Source organism: Microcaecilia unicolor, chromosome 1 (genome assembly GCF_901765095.1).
Source record: "Microcaecilia unicolor chromosome 1, aMicUni1.1, whole genome shotgun sequence".
Lineage (NCBI taxonomy): Eukaryota > Metazoa > Chordata > Amphibia > Gymnophiona > Siphonopidae > Microcaecilia > Microcaecilia unicolor.
The window spans coordinates 420994861-421012188 of record NC_044031.1 but is presented as its reverse complement, the minus strand read 5'-3'; the positions used below and the strand labels follow the sequence as shown (position 1 = coordinate 421012188).

Here is a 17328-nt window from a genome sequence, read left to right as displayed (position 1 = left end):
TCTGTTGGTTATGCCCATAATACCTGATGCTATTATAGTGCCTGGTATCCCCTTTCAGTTTTAGTTCTTGGGGGTGGGGGGGGGGGAGGGAACAGCAACCACTGGGGATTAAGGAGAGGACAAGCCTTAATCTCTCCTGTGGTCAGCTAGTCATTCAGAGCATCTGAACTTGGATGTGATTGAAGCAGGTCTGGATAAAAAGATACTTTTTAGACTTGTTTCTTCTCATTCCATTATCGCTGAAAGATGTGCTAATTTTGGGCCCATCTAGTCCCACCCAAAACACGCCTCCAACATGCCACCTTGCTACTTAGATGAACTCAGTGGAAAATGTCCAAATTCTGCCTTTTCGAAAATCACTATTTGAATGTTTTCAGCAGAAGGACCTTTTTTTGGGGGGGGCCCTTTTGAGACATTCATCTGCTTCGATAATGAGTGCCAATGTGTATATGCCAGCCTGCCACCTAAACTCTATTCTGCAAATACCCACTCACCTTACAGGAGAGGCATACACAGGGGTGGGATATGGGGCAGGGCTCCTACAGGATACTGTAGGCTACGCAGGTATCTGCCACACTGAGGCACTCACGCTTACATCAGCCCTAAGGCTAGCATAAGTGTGCGTGGCACGCCTAGCATTCTGCGCTGGAATCCAAGCATATAAAGCAATAATGAGCACTAATTGGCAATAATTAGAATTTACGTGCACAACTCCATAAGCGTATTCTGTAATGCACTGGGCCTAAATTTTAACACGTGCAGGCAAAAAGGGGTGTAGTTATGAGCGGGGAAATGGAACATTTTGTGGGCGTTCCAAAATTTGCGTGCGTTGTTATAGGATATGGCCCTCTGCGCCTAAATTCACATGCCAGGATTTATGCCACATTTTAATTGGTGTAAATAGATGCACCTAGTTTTAGCTACTAGGATATTCTATATACCACACCTAAATCTAAGCGCCGCTTGTAGAATACACTCAAGTGAAAAGGTTTTCCGTGTGAATTTTTTAAGTGCCATATATAGAATTTGGTCCTAAGCAGTGGCATACCAAGGGGGGGGGGCGGTGGGGGCGGTCCGCCCCGGGTGCCAGTGGGTGGGGGGTGCTCCGCTCCCGCCGCCTCCCGTGGCCGTTCCCGGGGCGCTGCACATTTAAAAAACTGGCGAAGCAGCGTCGCAGGCAGCGCCTCGTGCCCTGCTTGTAAAAAAAAAAAATCAAATCTCCTTCCTCCTTCTCCTCCTCGTCTTGACGTCTTGAGTCGACGCCAAGACGTCAAGACGAGGAGAAGGAAGGAGATTTGATTTTTTTTTTTTTACAAGCAGGGCACGAGATGCTGCCTGCGACGCTGCTTCGCCGGTTTTAACGGGACTGAGGTGGGGAAGGAGAGGGGCGAAAGGGACTCGGGTGGGGGTGTTCAGAGGGGAGAAGGGGACTGGGGTGGGGGTCTCAGACAGGGGAGGGGGAGGGGAGAAGGGGACTGGGGTGGGGATCTCAGAGGGGAGAAGGGGAGGGGAGAAGGGAAGGGGAGGGGAGAAGGGGACTGGGGTGGGGGTGTTCAGAGGGGAGAAGGGGACTGGGGTGGGGGTCTCAGACAGGGGAGGGGAGAAGGGGACTGGGGTGGGGATCTCAGAGGGGAGAAGGGAAGGAGAGGGGAGAAGGGGACTGGGATGGGGGTGTTCAGAGGGGAGAAGGGGACTGGGGTGGGGATCTCAGAGGGGAGAAGGGAAGGAGAGGGGAGAAGGGGACTCGGGTGGGGGTGTTCAGAGGGGAGAAGGGGACTGGGGTGGGGGTCTCAGACAGGGGAGGGGAGAAGGGGACTGGGGTGGGGATCTCAGAGGGGAGAAGGGGAGGGGAGAAGGGGACTGGGATGGGGGTGTTCAGAGGAGAGAAGGGGACTGGGGTGGGGGTCTCAGACAGGGGAGGGGAGAAGGGGACTATGGTGGGGGTCTCAGATAGGAGAAGGGGAGGGGAGAAGGGGAGGGGAGAAGGGGACTGGGGTGGGGGTGTTCAGAGGGGAGAAGGGGGCTGGAACTGGGGGCTGAAAAAAGGGGCAGAGAGAGAGAGGGGACAGATCCTAGATGGAAGGGGGAGCGAGAGGGAGGGCAGACCCTGGATGGATGGGAGAGGGAGGGCAAATGGTGGATTGAAGGGGCAGAGAGAAAGGGCAGGCAGTGGATGGAAGGGATGGCAGAGAGGGCAGACACTGGATGGCAGAGAGAGAGTGAAGACAGATGCTGGATGGAAGGAAGACGGTGAAAAGAAGATGAGGAAAGCAGAAACCAGAGACAACAAACTGTAAATAAAATATATTTTTTTATTTTTTTGCTTTAGGATAAAGTATTGTAGATGTGTTAAATGTTTATAATAGAACATGTAAATAAGGTAATCTTTTTATTGGACTAATTTTAATACATTTTGACTAACTTTTGGAGAACAAAACCCCCTTCCTCAGGTCAGGATAGGATACTGTAACAGCAGTATACTGTACTGACCCGAGGACGGAGGTTTTGGCCTCTGAAAGCTAAATGTATTAGTCCAATAAAATGGTATTATTTTACTTTCTATATTTGTTTTATTTCTATTTGTTAATTTGTAAAGTGGTGATTGGTACTTGTTAGGTTTTTTTTTCAAATTTACATCTGCTGTCTTTATATTTTGCACAGTACTAGGGGACAGTTTCTGTTTCTGTGGTGTTGCATTGTATGCAGAGTCTGGCATTGGGGGTTCAGTTTAATTTTTGTCTAATTAGAAAGTTTATGATTACTTATTCTATAGTGGATTAGGGTGTATCTGTGTTTGTGAAAAAGACATGGCTTTCAGTTGGCATTGACTGTGCAGGATCTACGATCTGTACTATTCTGTCTGGTTTCGTTTTACAATAGGTGAATTGATGTTCTAGTGCTCACTGTAGTGTTTAAGATGCTTTCCTTTTCCTTGTGTGACTCGTAGAAATGACTGCTTATGGTATGGTAGAATTGCTCTATAGGTCTTGAGTGTTTTGTATTCTCGGCATGCCTAGTACTGGATTTGGGGGGGGGGGGGGTGTTAAAAAATGACCGGCCCCGGGTGTCAACTACCCTAGGTACGCCACTGGTCCTAAGTGTGTATTTGCCCTGTTATGCCAGTAATCTATCATGGAAACTAGGTACCTGTGTACCCTCCAGATGCCTACTTGTAGATGCCTTGTTATAGAATTCCTCCCCTTGAGGGGTTTTATTTTTGTGAGTTTTTGAGAGGGGGGTGTTATTTCTAAGTTTTAAGCAACATGGTGTTGGCAAAGCATTTATTATAGTTTGGGGAATTGAAATAGATTCTAAGGTGCTTCCCCTGAAATAGGTCTGTTGAATGAGATTTAACTCGAGTATTACTTGTGAAAAACATATGGTTCCTTTGTATTTTATTACAAGTTTTATGTTAATTTTGTAGTCCTTGTTTATCGGTGTACATGTTTCTATAATACTGTAAGTTTATGCATTTGTGATTCTTTATTATATTGATCTTTTGTATGTCACAATCAAGATCTTTATAGTAAACAAATGAAAGTTGTTTATAAATAGTATATAATTTTCTACTTTTAAAAAATACAAAAACATACTGAATGTCGTAGTGGATTCCAGTTGCTGATGCATTGATTCCTACAAAGGCCAATTTGCTTTGCGGATATTATATTTTCCTCTCAGGTAAATCTGGTACCACTGTGCATCCTTGAAAATACAGACCTAACAATGCAGGTAGCTGCACCACGGAACCTGTGCCCATACCTGGCCAGCATGATTTAATGAAATATCATTGTCCTTTTTTGTTGTTCTCTTTTGAATTTGCTGTTGAACAGTATTGTTGGCATAAAACAGAAACACACTACAGGCAGGGCTTTCCCAAGAATGTGTTGATTTTCTGGGAACAGAAATGAAATAAACAGAAAGTAGCAGACTATACAAAATGTGTTATTCTTTTATTGGGGGGGAGGGGTTGTCAATAATCCTTCCCATACAGGAAAATGATCCTCAATAAGGAAACATTGATTTCTGTAATTGTATAAAATAGAGCTGCACACTAGCTCCTTCTGTCAGTGGTCTCTAGTGTATATAGAAAGGACCACATGCGAGATATGGACCCGTTGTCTGCATACTGTTTGATCATATGTGTCATGCACATGGTTAGAATGGAGACGGCTTTATCTTTCACAACCCTGGTAAGCAAATAACGTTAAGAATCTTGCTGCGCTTCATGTGTGTGTATGTGTGCACTCATTTTGAAGTTCATACATTCCAGTATGCATTACGGTAGATATTGTGGGCTTTTCCCCTCTTGCTCTTTATTGGCTCTTTCTCCTGAAAATTTGGGGTTCACTTTTACTTTGTCATGTGACTGCATGTTGCGCTACCAAGTTCTCAGCAAGATCTTCTAGTCATAATTGGATTCCCACTGCATGTGATCCAAAGAGACCCCGTGTGATAGGTTTGCAGGATTCTGAATTACTGCAGTAATGCAATGGGGTGTTAGTGTTGCTTAACAGGATTTATTCTCATTTCAAGCAAAAGAGACCTCTCTCAGCTGAATGTTTCCCCCTCCCCCTCCCCTTGATAACTCTTGCAATGCTCATTTTCACACAGCCATAAATCTCTCTCTCCACCACTTCCTTCCCTCTTGATTTTTGGTTCCATTTACATCACTTGTTTTCTGCTTGGTTTCAGGAGGTGAGTGCAGCCAGAGTAAGCCACGTATCTACCATGCCACCGAGGTCTTCCCATCATGCTCATGGCAGGCACAGTGATGACAACCCCGTTGTCCACTTTTTCAAGAACATTGTAAGTTATAACTTTTAGTTCTTTGTGCCTTGTGTAGTGAAATGGAGCCTTATTTAGTGTGGGCCTAATTAACATTTTATTGTAACATTATGAAAAAAAGATAAAGCGGTTCATTTTCAAAACAGAACAAACGTCCAAAAACACCACAAAGCGACAGATGGACGGTTTTTTCAAAACTCATTTTATGATGCTTTTCTACGCAGTTTGTCTAAATCTCAAGGGGGGGCGTATTGGCGGTGTGTTTTAGGCAGGACTAGAGCGGGCTTATAATTTTGACGTTTTTTTTGCAATAATGGAACATTGTAAAAATGTCAAGGGCAAAAAATAGGACGTTTTTGGCTAGACCTATTTTGATAATGACTAAGTGACAAAAATGTGCCCAAACTGACCAGATTATAACTGGAGGGATAAAGGCACGACCCCCCTAAATCCCCCAGTGTCCACTGACCCCCCCCCCTCCCACCCCAAAAGAGGTGAAAGTGAAAGTACATACCAGGCTCTATGACAGCTGCAGATATAATGGCCATTCCAATTACAACAGGAAGCAGGTTCAGTCTAATGGTCGGTGCAGTGGACTGTAGAGAAGGAGATCCAGGCTCATATCCCACTCTAACTGGTACACTTGTGGTGGAAAAGGGGGAGCACCCCAAAACCACCTAAAATAGTTGACATCCGATGGGTAAAAGGGCTATTGTCAGGGCCGCTGAGGGGGGTGGAGCAGGGGGAAAAATTCCCCAGGCTCGGGCCTCCCAGGGGGCCCAGCGCCTGGGTCTCTCTCTCTCTCTCTCCTCTCCCTCTCTCTCTCTCTCTCTCTCTCCTGTTCCTGACGGAACCCAGGTGATTGCATCCTGACAGGAGCAGGAAAGAGAAAACTCTGGTACTGGGCTGACAAGTGGCTGCTGGGCCCTCAGGCTGTGCATGCTTGGTAAACTGAGCATGCACGACATGAGAGAAAAGCAGCCGCAGGGGCAAGCAAAACGTCCAAAATCAGATTTGGACATCATATTGAAATGCCTCTCAAAAATCCCTATAAAATTTTCCCACAAGTATTTTTCATATTTCTTTCCTTCCCACCCACCTTAGGAATACCTAGTTCTAGTTAAAGAAGGTGTTATTAACATTTCTGCACTTTTTCAAACATACATATGGATTTTTATTGATCAATAGGAGTACTTCTATATTGACTTCAATATCTGTTTCAATGCTGTCTAAGACAATTTATTAACTCAGGGATTTCCTGTGGGTTATCAGCTTTGTTTGCAAGAAAGTTTGCAACTGAAGTAAATGACCAGGATAGAAAACTTAGATGCAAATGTGAACTCCAGGAAGAGTCAAATAAAGAAAACTATATCTTTGGAAACCTAGTTGTCTCTTTTGCAAAATTTGGTCCACAGACATTTTTGCATATGCACTTTTTCTGATTTCTGAAATGATGTGATGCTTTGCTCAGAATTGTGGTAAATTTCTGCACATACTGGAGAACATGGGAAAGTTTCTAACTTGCAAGCAGTTGCACAAAATCTTTTGTGCACAAAAGCCTGAACTATCAATGTTTTTGTGTGGTGGCACTCTGCTCTCCACCCCTCCCCCCCCCCCAGTCAGAGATTACTTAACCATTAGGTAAATGAGGCAGTCATGTAAGGCAGCAAGGAACAGCTGTAGTCATGGCAAGCCGCACAAATACAAAGAACTATCAGCAGGTAATTTTACCCACAGGAAAGGTGGGCAGTGTTCAATTTACCTAGATACATAGGTTTTGGAAATTGTCCTCATTATGTAGATATATACCAAACAAAGTGCAGGATAGTGTGCTTAATTATAAAAAAAAAATCTTAAGGGAATAGGGGCTGGGAACTTGCAAGTTAATCAGGGGAGGTGGGATGATGCTGAAGATTTGCCTAAGATGTCTAATAACTTTGCACCAACTCTGCCTGTCCCTTTGCCTCTACTCTCCTTGCCTTTCTTCTGATTCTTTGTTGCCCTCTCAGACTTTCCATTCCATCTTTCCTCATGCTTCTTGTCATTCTCCCTTCTCTCATATCACATCCTCTGCTCTTCTCCCAACTCTTTTCCATGGCTCTTCTGTCCTCTTCTCTCTCCCTTTCATGTGGTTCTGGTTTCCCATTTCCTTCTCTTCTGCCTCTTTTTGTTGACCCTCTCCCCTCCCACCCCTTTCTTCATTCCTTCTATACCTCTCTGCTCTTTGAACTCCCTTATGGCTCTCATTAGTACCTTTTGGCTTCTTCCTCATACCCTCTCTTCCTCATACCCTCTCTGTTCTCCCTTCCCCTTGGCGCCTTCCTCTCCCTCCAGTGTTGCCAGAATTTTTAGCAGCAACAGGACTATTGTACTTCCTGTACAAGGTTATCCTAATACAACGCACCAGGTCTCCAGGTAAACCTTGACAGTTGCTAGATTTAAGGAGTTTAGCAAAGAGCAAGTTATGAGGGCGTTAAAGTAGGAATAACAGACATAATAGGAGAAGTTGGCCCAAGGGTGTGTAATGCCCTAGGTAAATCTTCAGCCAATGCATCCACCCTCCCTCCCCCAAATCAGAGCAGCTTATGTCTCTTCTCCCTCACGTTCACCATCTCCACTTCTTTATTCCTTATCCCCAGGTGTTCACCTTCACCCCTTCCTTACTCCCAATCCATATCACTTCTTCCCTGCCCCTCAAGTTTCCAGCTTTTCCTCTTCTCTGTTCCAATCCAGCATCTCATCTTTCCCATCTCCCTCCATCTCTCTTCCCCTCCCCTGCCCTACTGAGATAGCAAGCATCTCTCTTTCCCCTTCCCTACTCCATCCTTTGAGCTGTCCAGCATCTTCCTTTCTCTTCTCTCTCTCTCTTCCCGCCCCCTCCCAACCTACTGAGATGTCCAGAATCCTACTTTCTCTTCCCTACCTCATCCTTTGAGTTGTCCAGCATCTTCCTTTCCCTTCCCTATCTCTTCCAGGGCAGCACCCACATTAGTCAGCATTTCTAAACAAAACTCAACATGGCTGGTGCAGGGCCTTTGTGCCTCCACAAATACTAAACGCCTGTTGATTGTGATCTGCCTCCTCCAAGCTTCATGTTTTAGAGGGGTTGGGATACAGCAGGCTTTGAGCCAATCAAGTGATTGAGGCCCTGTGCTGGCTGCACTGAGCTTGTTTAGAGATGCTGACTGCTGTGCTGGAGCCACGCCTCAATGTGGGCTGTCATAGGCAGATGCCTACTTCACCTAGCGGTCAGTCTGGCCCAGACAGTTTGCTAAACATTTCCTTCTCCAATGGCTCTGGCTGACAGAAGACGTAAAAGAAAAGTCCATGAATCAGCAGTCATGTTCTTTCTTCACTCTCCCTTTCCAAGGGAAACTTCACCTGGCTCCCTAAACCCTGAGAGCAAAGCTGAAAGCTTGCAACTCAGGTTCAGTCAGTGTTGTAGATATAAAGAAGTCAAATCCTACTATTGAAAAAGATGTGAGATAAATCCCTCCCCCAATAAATAGTGGATAAATCATAAGGTCATTGTAAAACCCAGTATTTGGTGTGGCAGTTGATTGTACATGATAGATGTAAAGTGATTTAAAGAGTAAGTTTTCAGGGCTGTGATGCCTCATGGTGCAATTGGTAGGTCACTTGTCTATTTTGTCCACAACCTGAGTTTGAATCTTGCACTGGAGTTTCAACACAGATATCCATCCACATTTGGTTAGTAAATGAGCGCCTGACCTTGGCTTGGGGAGGGTGGGGGTGGGGGGAGCATAAAGAAGGCAATAGTAAATCACCTGCTAATAGTCTGCAAAGTGGTATCCCCCATAAGTTGTTCATAACTTGGTCTGTACATATAGGGGACTGCCTTTACCTTTACCAGAACCTCTTTTGTTTTATTATAACTGCTGCCGATCTTTTCCCAACATCAGAACTGCCGTCCTGTGCAGGTATTCGTCTTGCACTGACCTTGGATGATTTTCCCCAGCAAATCAGAGGAAAATCCCCAAAATGTCATCAAATCCAAACCAGGCTGAAATCCACTTGTTTTGAGTTTCATATTGTTTCACTCATCTCTCTGTAGCAACTCTACTTGTCATTCTTAAGAGGACATTAGAAGGTATATATGAATGGGATGTAATCTACAGTGCTAGCATGGAATACAGGGACAATCTCTTTTATAGCAATTTCCTTGTGTTTTAGGTGTCACCCAGGACCCCACCTCCAGTGCAACCAAAGGTAAGTACCCTGCTATAATCCCCGACTTCACCAAAGTGATTCATCAAGCACCAGTCTGTCATGCCTCAGGTTTCTGTGATGAATCACTTGTTTGATCCTTGATCTATGTTTTATAAAGTAACTATGGTCTGAACTTGAGTCTGGTTACAAAGACGCATAAGACACTGCTTTCTGTTTGAAGGAGTTCGTTGCACTCTGATCACCTTGTCACTTTTTCTGTCTTTTCTATGTGCAGAGAGGATTATCCCTCGCCAGATTTAGCTGGGTAGGTGACAAATGCATTTTGATTCATAGCTATCTCTTACTTTTTTTTTCCTTTCAAGCAGTGGCATAGCCACAGGTAGGCCTGGGTGGGCCAGGGCCCACCCACTTAGGGCTCAGGCCCACCCAACGGTAGCACACGTTTAGTGGTAGCTGGTGGGGATTCCAATCTCCGCCAGCTGAAGGCATTCCCCTGATAGTAATTAAAACGCTGCTCTCCACGATACTGGCACCTGCGCATGCTCAGTTTTCAGCGCATGCCTACTGCAGACTGCCAAGGTGGAAAGAAGCTTTTTCCCGCCAGCTCAGATATTTTGCTGATGGCGGTTGGGAAGAACACTTGGTGCCCACCCATTTGTTGCCTAGGCCCACCCAAAATCTGTTGTCTGGCTACACCCCTGCTTTCAAGTTGCTGCAGCCAACATGGCAATCCTGATTTCAACGTATCTTGTTTGTTTGCTCTTTGTGTTGCTTTTTTCTGATTCATTTTGCATATAATTCTAACTGTGTGGCTTTTAGCTTCTACATTGAAATAAACATTTCTATCCAGTGATATGGCCAGGCTTAGTGCTTAAAACTGTTCTGCTTAAGCACCAATACATCACATCCATTAAAGGTTGCATGGCAAAACTATTTGTTTTCTCTAAGGCTTGGGGACAACTCAGCTACTTTCTCTTACAATTTTTCCTCGTTATTCTGTATGCTTTTGTCTGCATCTATTAGTTTTAGATTAATGCGAGAGAATTAACTCCATAATTATGCCATTTACGTCTTATATTTTCTTTCTAAAGCAGGGCAGCACGCTTCAGCAAGGAGACTGATTATTTCTTTTTCGTTCCTCCTGTACAGGTTTGGTGCAGATATTAGCAGTTTGCAAATCATGCATACTCTCTGTTCTGTCTCTGACAGATCTCTCTGCCAAAAGGGAAACAGTAGGACACACACACACACACACACACACAAAAAGCAAGATATTTATTTGTCCAGGAATTAAGCAGGAAAATTGAAAGAGTCCAAAACATGGTGATTAGAATCAGGGACTGCACAAGCTGAAACCTATTGGCATAACTAAACAAAAGCCTAACCAGAGCAAAAGCATTTATGTCACACGAGACAGAAGTGAAATTGGAATAGTTAGTGTTCAGAAGTGTATTTCTTTCGTGTCATTTATTAAAAGGCTTTCTATACTGCCTTAGAAACTACAAAGCAGTGTACAATTCAATGTCCATGGTCATAATATATTTCCAAGATAAAGCTGAACATTTATAGCTACTAATATTGGTCCCGAGGCCAGTCTGGGAAGAAGATGGTGTCCATATAGCATGGCCTTGTGCTGTTTTTCTGCCCATCAGGTGAAGACATTAAAAACAGATATATTTTTGAAGTAACTGCTGTTGTCTTGGGGTGGGAAACTCAGGGAGAACAGATAAAAACCCCGGAGAGGTTTGCTGAGGCAGACTATGAGCTCCAGAGCCAGAGAGAAAGGAATGGAGCTTTTCTGATAGTAGCTGACAAAATGGCATTAGTTTGATGCCATCACTGGAGGGCCTGGAGTTTGGCAGCTCACTGTGGCGTTGATGTGGTGGTGGTGGCACCAAGTCAACACTTATCTTGTAGTGGCAAGTGGCACTAGTTTAGTAACTGAACTTTGAGAAGACTGGATCACCATAAAAGTATAGATTTAATTTCAATGTTATACAGAATAGGATGAAAATAACAAAGGAAAGAATTTAGATGTTCTCAATATATTTTGTGATATTAGAACACAAATCTGTAGCAAAGCAGGCTCTGAAATATTTTCTTGAAAGCTATTTGATTTATTTTTATTGGCATCATCTGGCTATGGGCATTTCAGAGTCTGAACAAGAATCAAGTGGGGTTTTTTCTCACTTTTTTTTTTCAAAACAATATTTCCAGTGACTTGACGTTAACAAAACAAAACAAAAATTATATTCCACTTCTTCCAGTCATACAACTGTCTTTCACAATTATCTTTTGTCCCTTCCACAAAGAATGTGACAGTGCCACTGTTTCACCCATTAACCTCTCTGTTGCAGTCCACAGTTTAGCTCCTGGATTTGTTTGTTTGAAGGTTATGACCATATACTTTTTGTTGGAATATATTTTCTCATTCAGAACAGTTGAATAAGTTGGAAATCCCTCTATTCCAGAAACAGATGTCAGTTACCCTGAATAAAGAAATAAAGAATTTCAGATGTGTGCTTTATGTGTCTTTTCAGGGAGCTGAGGGACAAAGATATGGATACGGAACAGGACCCAGAGGCTCCGATCACTATAGATCATCCCATAAGGGACACAAGGATGTACACAGGGATGGCCAGGGCACTCTCTCCAAGATCTTTAAACTGGTAAATGAAAGAGTTCTAGATGCCTTCCCTTGTTTCACCTAGTTCAATTTAGTCACAAACCATGGTATCCCTGCTCATGACTATCAGGCTTATTTTTGAAAGAGAAGGGCGCCCATCTTGCAACACAAATCGGGAGATGGGCGTCCTTCTCCCAGGGTCAAACAAATCAGCATAATCAAAAGCCAATTTTGGATGTTCTCAACTGCTTTCCATCGCAGGGACGACCGAAGTTCATGGGGGCATGTCGGAAGCATAGCGAAGGCGGGACTGGGGCATGCCTAACACATGGGCGTCCTCGACCCATAATGGAAAAAAGAAGGGCGTCCCTGACGAGCACTTGGGCGACTTTACTTGGTCCATTTTTTGTTATGACCAGGCCTCAAAAAGGTGCCCAAATTGACCAGATGACCACCGGAGGGAATCGGGGATGACCTCCCCTTGCTCCCCCAGTGGTCACCAACCCCCTCCCACCATAAAAAAAAACTTTTTAAATATTTTTTGCCAGCCTTAAATGTCCTACCCAGCTCCTTGACAGCAGTATGCAGGTCTGTGGAGCAGTTTTAGTGGGTGCAGTGCACTTCAGGCAGGCGGACCCAGGCCCATCCCCCCCTAACTGTTACACTTGTGGTGTTAAATATGAGCCCTTGAAAACCCACTGTACCCACATGTAGGTGCCCCCCTTCACCCGTAAGGGCTATGGTAGTGTTGTACAATTGTGGGGAGTGGGTTTTGGAAGCTCAGCACACAAGGTAAGGGAGCTATGCACCTGGGAGCAATTTCTGAAGTTCATTGCCGTGCCCCCTAGGGTGCCCGGTTGGTGTCCTGGCATGTCAAGGGGACCAGTGCACTATGAATGATGGCTCCTCCCATGACCAAATGGCTTGGATTTGGTCGTTTCTGAGATGGGCGTTCTTTTCTTTCGAAAATTCACCTGATAGGCTTTTTAAAAAGTGCTTATTCTGGCTAGGGCATTACATAAGGCCTTCAGGAAATCATTCTCCTGAATTCCATGTAGTTTATTTCTGCCTCTAAAATGTATGGTTCTATTACCTAATTACAGCAGCAACTGAAGTGCTGGTTTTTAAAAATGGGGGCAGCTAGATGAGGAAGTGACACCAATTACACACAGAAGTTGTAATCAATAGAAATAGAACAAAATAAAACATGGAAAAGAAAATAAGAAGATACCTTTTTTATTGGACTAACAGTACAGTTTTTGATTAGCTTTCGAAGGTAGACCTTCGTCAAATCAGAAATAAGTAAATGTTAGTAAATCTAAATAAATAAAATATAAGTGAAACCTTCGAGAGCTAATCAAAAATGTATGGTTATGTCCAATAAAAAGGTATCATCTTATTTTTTTTTTACATGTTTTATTTTGTTCTTTTTCTATTGATTACCTTTAAAAGTGGATTAACACGGCTACCACACCTCTCTACTCAACATGGAAGTTGTGAAATCACCACTTCCTTGTGTAAATACTGGCATCTCAACATGGAAGCTGCTGGTTTCTGCTGTTCCTTTTTGCAACCTGTATCTTTGTAAAATTGCTGCTCCCACTGCACATGGCAGCAAATACACATACAGGTATTTCAGAAAAGGCTTTGTACTGGCAGATCCCTTTCTAAAATTCCACCAGAATTGAGCGCATCCTAACCTGGGCGTCTCCATTCTGATCTCTACTTTCAGCATAAAATTGAGATCCACATTTATTTTGGAGACAAACCATATCAAATAAAACCATTTTGTAATGTATCCAGGTCAGGATGGCCATTTGCTCTATAATACAGAGTTGTGTGTAGAAATGCAGTCTTTAGAAAAATAGCCTATAGACAGAAAATTATGGATTAGTGGTTCCCAAATCAACCCCAGTCAGTTATGTTTTCAGGATATCCACAATGATTATTCATGAGCTAGATCTGCATGCCCTGTCTCTATTTCATGCAAATCTAACTCATGAATATGCCCTGTGGATATCCTGAAAACCTGACTGCCTGGGGTTCCTCCAGGACGGGTTTGGGAACCACTGCTATAGATAATTGCATAAAATTGTGGACATTAGACTATGGTGTGATTTTATACTGAATATCTGCACTGTCAGGGTAAGTTTTAAGCAAACCCAGAGCAAGCTTATTTCTTCTCCCATTTATAACTAGTAAAATTTTGTTCAGTCTGTGGTTTGATTAGATCAAATTGATGCAGTCTGTGTGAGGGGAAGGGGTAAGTTTGAGATGTAAAAATAGTGTTGAGTAATTCCCCCAGGGCCTCAGAAAAGGTTAGATTTTGCGTACACCTTTTTCAGTAGTAGCTCAAGGTGAGTTACATTCAGGTACACTGGATATTTCTCTGTCCCAGGAGGGCTCACAATCTAAGTTTATACCTGAGGCAATAGAGGGTTAAGTGACTTGCCCAAGATCACAAGGAGCAGCAGTGGGATTTGAAGCGGTCACCTCTGGATGTCAAGACCAGTGCTTTAACCACTAGGCCACTCCTCCGTTCCTCCATTGTTTTGGATGTGTGTAGAGAAGGAGAGATAGAAGTTATGGATAATCCCAAAATTATGGGCTGAGGCAGCAAGGAGAGTGACAGTTTTCCACAGAAAGAAAAGCAGGGGAAGTGGGTTGTGTCTCAGCCATGTTAAATTTAAGATAGTGGTGGGACATCCAGGCAGCAAGGTCAGACAAACAGGCCCTGCTTCCCCCTCCCTCATGCACATGCTTGGTTTTAATAAAATTGAGCATGCACGGGCAAGGGACAGAGAATTTTTGCACCTACTTTTATGTGACCTGAGTGTAGGTATGCTCAGGTGAGGAGCATGGCTGGTATGCAGATGAGGTTGCAAAATATATATGTAGGTTAGAAAATATACTTGTCCATTTGTACCTGCTCCTTGTGTGGATGTAAATATACAGGGGTGCATTTTATGTGCAATTTCTATAGGCCTTGTGAGGCTATTTGTTTAAAATAGCCATAAAATAGGTTCCTAGTTGGTCTTCCTACCAAAGTGACCTGTAATAATATTACCCTCATTATGTATATATAAGATCAACAGGAATTTATAGCCAAAGACTAGGAATGGCCAGTCAGAAAATTGTTATGGTTCTTTTTCCAGGTTTTTTTTCCCCTTTCTGGAATGATGAACTAACACATATGTGTAAACTATCAGAAAACTGTGTGCCCTCTTTGCACACAGTGTGCCTTTTTAAACATTGTTTAAATTGCATTTATTTAAACAAATTGACAAACCAAGTACATCCCTTATACTGGAAACAAACAGAAAAAACAGGAATATAAACAATCGTAAGTTAATAAGTACCTGACTAAAGTCCATAATATTAAGGGATCCAACTCCTCTCATATTAGGAAAGGCTAAAGAGGTTAGGGCTCTTCAGCTTGGAAAAGAGACAGCTGAGGGGGGATATGATTGAGGGCTACAAGATCCTGAGTGGTGAAGAATGGGTAGAAGTGAACTGATTTTTCACTCTTTCAAAAAGTACAAGGACCAGGCCATGGAAATACTTTTAAAACAAATAGGAGGAAATATTTTTTCACTCGAAGAATAGTTAAGCTCTGGAACTCGTTGCCAGAGGATGTGATAACAGCGGTTAGCTTATCTAAGTTTTAAAAAAATTTGGACAACTTCCTGGAGGAAAAGTCTATAGTCTGCTGTTGAGACAGACATAGGGAAGCCACTGCTTGCCCTGGGATTGGTAGTACGGAATGTTGCTACTATTTGGGTTTCTGCCAGGTACTTGTGACCTTAACTATAAGCAATGCAGGTCATGAAGTCAAAGACGGCAGTTAAATTCAACCTTCTAACTTGATGTTTTGTTTCTAAGAGACTTCCAATGATTAAATTGGTTGGTTATGCATAAGGGAATGCTGGTAATGTTCCATTGATCTCAAGATGAGTCTCTCTAAAAATTGTTCAGATATTTCTTGTTAGCAGCTGCCATGCATTTGCTGCTGCTGACTTAAGTATCTTTTTCTATTACTATGCCTTGATACCCCGGGGATAGAACTGAACCTGCTGTTATTCTGTAAATTGTTTCTTACTCTGAGCTACGGAAATTATTCTGTGGAATTATGATTTTAGAAATCCCTGTGGCAAAAGAAGTCTCACAACAAACAACTGCTCGCTGTCTTAGTCTAGCGCAGGCCATCATCATAACAAATTCCCAGCAGCAAATAGGTTATAATTTGACTTTTTAATACATTTATGTTCTTCAGCTATCATTCAGTTAGAACAAAGGCTTACAGCATTTCGATGCAAAAAAACGTGTTTGTTAAGGTGGTTGAATAACTGGACAGCCCAATGCCTTGTCTGGAAATACAATACGCTACAACTCAGGAAATCAAAGTAGGAGCACAGTCTGGAGATTCTCATGCCTGAGATGAAATTCAAATGATCAGGAATGTAGAAAGGGCTGGGGGATTCTCATGCAGCATTAACCATGGAGCGATATTTACATCTTATAGGTTATCATTAAATGGTGAGCCATGGGGTTAGTGGTTTGCACCTGTAGCTCTATAGAACTGTAAGGCTAGGTAAAAATTTCATAACATTCAGAGTCACAGCTTTGGGAAAGCAAATCTTCCTTTGGTGCATGTTCATAGTACGCTTGTATTCAAATTTATAAGGGTCGTTTTATAATGCTTGGAAACTTGTGTGGTGCATAAACAGTCAAAGCGTTTAGGGGCTCTTTTACAAAGCCGCAGGAAAGCTAACCAAATCGGCACGATTACCAGGGTAACATGTGTGCCCGGCAATAATTCCAAGTTTGGCGTGCACCGAATCCCGCGGTTGAAAATATTTTTCTATTTTCTACCACAGGGGCATTCCCAGTGGTAATCACAGCACAGCCATGTCGATGCACGCTGCATGGTTACTGTGCGGGTAGCGCGTGAGCCCTTACTGCTAAGCCAATGGCCGTAAATGGGTGCACGCTAATTTTAAGTTTTTCGCACACCCATTTCCCGGCACATTAAAAAATGTCCCTTTTCCCACCCATGGTAAAAATTCACCCAGCACGAGCCCAAAAGACGCGCCCACACTACTGCAGGCCACTTTGTACCATGGCCTTATAAAAGGACCCCATAGAGCCTAGTGGTTAGTGCAGTGGACTTTGATCCTGGGGAACTGAGTTCAGTTCCCACTGCAGCTCCTTGTGACTCTGGGCAAGTCAATTAACCCTCCATTGCTCCTGGTACAAAATAAGTACCTGAATATATGTAAACCGCTTTGAATGTAGTTGCAAAAACCTCAGAAAGGTGGTATATCAAGTCCCATTTCCCTTTCCCTATATGAGATTCTACATGGAATGTTGCTATTCCACTAGCAACATTCCATGTAGAAGCCCGTCCTTCCAGATCAGAAACGCGGCTGCGCGGGCTTCTGTTTCTGTGAGTCTGCCGTCCTGCACGTATTTGCTCGTCTTTTGGACATGTTCATAAAATGGCTGTTTTCACTGGATGTGCTGCACGATACATCTGCACTCCTGCATGTCTTTACACACAGTTTACAAAAGGCTGTTTGCAAAGAGTCTCTTGTGAAATATGGGTAAATTCTGAGCAGCTTGATTTAGATGCTCTTTTCTGACCTAGACCTTCTATGCAAAATCAGCTTTCATGTCCCTTATCTCTCTGTTTTTCCATTCCTCTCTTCACTCATTTCCTCACACAC

At 43.3% G+C, this 17328-nt stretch overlaps 1 protein-coding gene across 4 annotated transcripts in view; it reads left to right on the top strand.

Moving 5' to 3' along the window:
• Window positions 1-17328, top strand: part of MBP (myelin basic protein) — a 366551-nt gene that overhangs the window by 331494 nt on the left and 17729 nt on the right. For 3 of the 4 annotated variants that reach the window (XR_003943105.1, XR_003943106.1, XM_030211840.1), the window contains exons 6-9: window positions 4693-4806; window positions 8980-9015; window positions 9251-9280; window positions 11517-11645. Coding sequence is in view for 1 of the 4 variants with exons in the window: in XM_030211840.1 (XP_030067700.1) it covers window positions 4693-4806; window positions 8980-9015; window positions 9251-9280; window positions 11517-11645 (309 nt within the window). In the remaining 3 variants the exon portion in view is untranslated. The remainder of the gene's footprint in view (window positions 1-4692; window positions 4807-8979; window positions 9016-9250; window positions 9281-11516; window positions 11646-17328) is intronic. The other variant, XR_003943107.1, reaches the window with a different exon arrangement.